This window comes from Halyomorpha halys, unplaced genomic scaffold, assembly GCF_000696795.3.
Source record: "Halyomorpha halys isolate HHAL.00 unplaced genomic scaffold, Hhal_1.1 Scaffold66.1, whole genome shotgun sequence".
NCBI lineage: Eukaryota > Metazoa > Arthropoda > Insecta > Hemiptera > Pentatomidae > Halyomorpha > Halyomorpha halys.
In genome coordinates, this window is record NW_027112997.1 from 1,882,004 (window position 1) to 1,887,093 (window position 5,090).

General features: G+C 27.4%; 1 protein-coding gene across 3 annotated transcripts in view; it reads right to left on the minus strand.

The window, feature by feature from the left end:
• The window catches only part of LOC106692672 (post-GPI attachment to proteins factor 2-like), a 53,961-nt gene that overhangs the window by 46,816 nt on the left and 2,055 nt on the right, over positions 1–5,090 (minus strand). For all 3 annotated transcript variants that reach the window (XM_067050646.1, XM_014438758.3, XM_014438757.3), the window contains 2 exons: positions 3,364–3,631; positions 957–1,169 (listed from right to left, as the gene is read on the minus strand). In XM_067050646.1, the coding sequence (XP_066906747.1) occupies positions 957–1,169; positions 3,364–3,631 (481 nt within the window). The remainder of the gene's footprint in view (positions 1–956; positions 1,170–3,363; positions 3,632–5,090) is intronic.

Sequence of the window (5,090 nt, forward strand, 5' to 3'; positions counted from 1 at the left end):
TTAGTGTTCTTTAATTTGAACCCAAGTTCTCTCTTATATTTGAGAAAAGTTATAAAACTAGCAAAGATTCTTTTTATTTTAATTTTTAAATTTTTAAAATTATTACAATATATATATGAGAGAATAATTATAATCAAACAAAAAATTATGTAATGCAAAATATCTAATACGGAAATGAAAACTGCATTATAGGCTTACAACAAATTTAATTTCAAGTCGGCCAAAGATCAGTGCATTTCTACACTCAACTAGCCTCCCTATGATGCATAATGGTAAGCTTTGTCCAGCACAATGTTTCCCCCTCACTTCTTCCACTCGCAAACAAATTTAAACAAATTGATGTTTTGCAATTTATATACATTTTATTTAAATTTGGGCAAGGTTATTTAATGTGGCAGACCATAGGATGATAAATTAGAGGAAGATTGTTGTGTTATTCATTTAAATGATAGTTTTATCCACTAATTTGAATTTGTAAATTATAAATGAAATATATAAATATTTTACAAGGAATTTTAGTGCCATTATTCATTAAAATGAATAACTTGAATTACTAACAAAATTTATTAGACTTAAAAAAAATCATAGAAGTACTGCCTACTCAATGGACATATAAAGAATGGCTAAACCACTAGAAAGCATCTCTATCACACAAGGAAAATTAACCTGTCTTTCAGCTTGAGGTCTTAGCAGTCAGCAATTGTACTTTATCATTAATTGCTCAGATTTAGTCAGTTCAAATTAAAGTTTTTCACTGAAGAAACAAGTTTTGTAGTTTAAAAAAAACTCATATTACAAACATGTGAGATTTTTTAGGATTAAGAAAAGAATAAAATAAAAAGGAATCCTATAAGCTACAAATCTTATCAATCAGAAAATTGTGAAAACAAAAAGAATGGTAAAACATAAATTATAAAACATAAGATATATATAAATAACTAGAAAAGCATTCTTACCCAAATCATGACAAAACAGCCTATGTTTCATAAAAAAGATCACAAGTCCCAAAGTACATATCATTGATAACAGGAATAGTACCTTCTTAATTGAATATGATCTGAATTGTGATTTGGTCATAACTGGATGTGTACGTTGGAAAATCTTCAATGATATAAGCATATATACCAGAGAACTAATCATAAATATTATAAAAATTTTTTCATGGAGAGCTAAAAACAAAAATGTATTGAGTAAATAATGGTGTATTCATAAAATTATAAAAAACAATTACAGTTTACATAAACAGAACCAAATATGAAATGGAAACCTTTTTGTTTATAAACAAACTTATACAAAATCCTGAACAAGATTAGCATAATACTTAATTTGTTTTAGAAAAAAAGTCCTATATCTAATTTATTAAAGTTATTTAATTAAATTACTCTATGGGTCCCTCAGACTTACCTGTCATGTTGAGAATTAATCACAAAAACAGATATTTGAAGAATAACTTCCACAATCTTGAAGAATTAATTATTTTAATGAAAGAAGCTAAACCAGAATCACTTGAATGAAAGGAATATACTGTATAGTTTTTAGATATTTTAAGAAGGAACTAAGGAACTATGGTGGTCCTAAACTGATTAAACCTAACAAGGACAGATTTTCATCATGTTATTAATGTTACAGAAACCCAAAACTGTTTATGGAACCTCAAACTTTAAAGCTAAAAGTATATCCGCTATGGGTTTTTATCAATCATCACAATTTGACAGCTGATAAAGACCCTATTTATCGAACTGTTAGATTTTGTTTGGTGAGAATATAGAACTTTTAATAGGATATCTAATTTTTTTTCCAATAATCTTAGTCTTTAATATTTTCATTTATTTGATTTAACACCCACTTGATATCATTATGTATCAATAAAGAGATCATTTTTGTTGTACAATTCGGATAGCATAATAATTAAGCTATTGAAATATCAGTGTAGCTTGTAAATAAATGCATGTGCATCAATAATCAGAAGAAATCTACTGTGCTCACAGATTCCAATATCTCTAATTTTAAGCCATGATCTTATCGAAATTTCTTACATACCTAATTCTCTGAGCAGAAAAATTTCCTTTTTTAGCTACTGACTTATGATCTACATTTTATCTAATTTGTTCAACATATTGCAAATACTAGTCCACCTTTCCTTGAGCAATTAATTAATCCTCTCTAATCCTTTCCTAACCCAATACTCCACACAATTTACTTTATCAAAAATTACCTGAGACCTTCAGTCCTTAAGTAATTTCCTTAGATCCTTTGATTTAGTTGGTCATACAATTCTCTACCACTTCTACTGAAGAGACTTATGAATTAAGGGGATGACATGAGAAAAACAGTACATTGTAGGTAAACACAGTATAGATCAACAGAAAAAAAAATTAAAAATATATTCGTATGCTCAATTCTCTTCTCATGATCAGCAATAAAACCAGAGAGATGAAAAGGCTAACAAAAAAATGTATTTGTTCTAACACAGACCACTAATACACTCAGATTTGAGACCTTAATTCAATCAGTAAACACTTATCATTGATAATGAATTTTTAGATGATAAATGTTAGAACCAGCTTAAGCAGTGAAAGAATGAAGGCAAAAGATATCTCAGAGAAGATTTTTAAAATACAGTTAAAAGAAACTGATAGATAGAAGAGCAGTTATAAAATTGAGAAGCTGATTATAGCCAAGGGAGTTGAAGAAGTTGAGGCATCAGCCTTACCAACCTCGTTATTGCATTGGCACCGGTTCGAATCCAGCCAGACGGGGTTCAACTTTTATTTCGTGGCGGCCCCGTGGAATCAAATTCGGCTCACCCAATTTGATTATAAAAGGTTGGTTTACCTGTAAATAACTTCCTCCTCCCCTGTATGTCAGAAATGACCAGGAAGGGGGTAATAAAAAAGAAAGTAAAAAAATTGATAATGGGATTAATGATCCAGGAAGAAAGGAGGGCTTTCTATCCAATAAAAACCAAATAGGCTAAAAGTGTAGCCTTTCTAAGGATATATAAGAGGATGGACCAAAGCATTTTAATAGAGAGATAGGAAATAAACACACATAAAAAAAAAACTTACACTTAATCAAGCTATAAGCTAATGGAACATTGATCAGAAATGAAAAAAATCTATTCATAACAAGGATATAAAACAATGGGAAAGAACTAATCCCAGAAGAGAATCCCCTTTCAATTAAAAGAAAATCCCCTGGTTCAAGTGAAAACCCTTGTTAAATTAATTATTGAAAGACTTTGAAAAAGCAGATTTAGAAGCACATCATTATAAAACCAGGTTCTGAAATAAAGTTTTAATCAGATTAATGACATATCTAAACAACTGAATGAATAAAAGAGCTGAAGGTTCATTTACTTACGATAATTATCTTGATTAGATATATATGTGACTCCAACTAAAGATAAAATTTCTGTTAGACTCAGCCAATAAGAAATTCTGACAAATTTTAGGTATCTTATTTGTTCACTGATAGGACTTATGTCTCCAATCAGTTTAGAATAATAGTTATTGTAAACTTCTGAAATCAGGAATCTTGGGCCAAGATGCAATGCTATTGATATTCTCCATAAGTATCGTTCAGGACTTATACCAGTAATTGCACTAATTGATGGAATTATATTGTAAACCTAGAGGATACATCAAAAAGTTATTAATGAATACAAATGCAATAACATTATTTATTTTACTCAAAAATGTGGTCAAATCACATATTATTACTTTCATTATGGCATTAGATGTTACATATAAACCTCTAAAATGACATTCAGTTATTGAATAATTGTTACCCCCTGAGAACTCTCTAGAAACAGTGAGATATGAGAACATATGTGTGAAATTTTCAATCACACTTAATGTTTTTGCTTTTTGCAACAGTATATCAATTTCTAGACATTATATAAAATTAATATAATCTTTTTTCAAGTTTAAGGAAATAATTAAAAAATAAATTAAAGTAAAAAAGTTATATTAAATTAATATGATAGCAAAATATTTCTAGGTGCAAGAAAAAATCTCATGCAGAGTTTTCAGGGTTTATCAACAATGATCCAAAGAACTAGTCGAATTTTGTGATTCATATAGAACAATCATTCTGGATTTTATTTTTAGGAAGTTCGATAAATTATTTTCTATAAATTTTTGAGGTTAAAAACTTCAAAAGATGAATATAAACAATTTTATATTCATATTCATCTTTGGAAGTTTTCTAACCTCGAAAATTTATAGAGAGAACAATCATGTTCTCGAAATTCAGATATTCAAAAGTCCAAAAACAAACATGCAAACAGTTTGCAACTAAATCCTCAGAAATTACAATTTGATTTCATTTCATTAACATGCATGGAGTGATAATAAATTATTGCAATTTCAAAGTAATTAACAGAAAACTTTAAAACATGATTTGAAATGAAAATATCATTTATATATTTTGTTTATAAATCAAATTTTTGTTGTTCCAGATTTTACCCAGAGTAAAGTTTTAAGAAAATTAAAGTTACATGCATTAATGAAATTCAGGCAGAAGAAGAAATATTAACTAATAAGTACATATGAGTCCTATATATAATAAGTATATATAATGTCCACAAGAAATTATATCAGTTCCAAAAAGTTAAGCTAACTTTAATAACGATTAATAAACACCCAAAATAATTTTTTTTTTTTTTATTACATGAAATCCATTCGTTTGATTTTATTTTATATGTTGCTTGATCAGATAATTAGACAAATTTATACAAAGCTAGTGTCAAATTTTATTACACATAATCAATATTTAGGAAACAAATAATAAGCAAATATAATTGGATAATTCATTTTGATGTAATGATCACCAAGAACCTTCATTTTTAAACTATTAACCTAATGAAAGTTCCAAATTAATTCTACTTTCAAAATGAATATCATGGACACTGAATCTAAAAGAAGCAAATAATTTCATTCATAATTCATAAATAAGTGTTAACAAAATAATTAAAGGAAAATTATAATATCTACAAAAATTCAAAATAATTTTTTATATAGAAAAAGGAATTTTTTATATAGGAACTAAAAGTAGTTGCAAACACAATTTAGTATAATTCTTTAAAA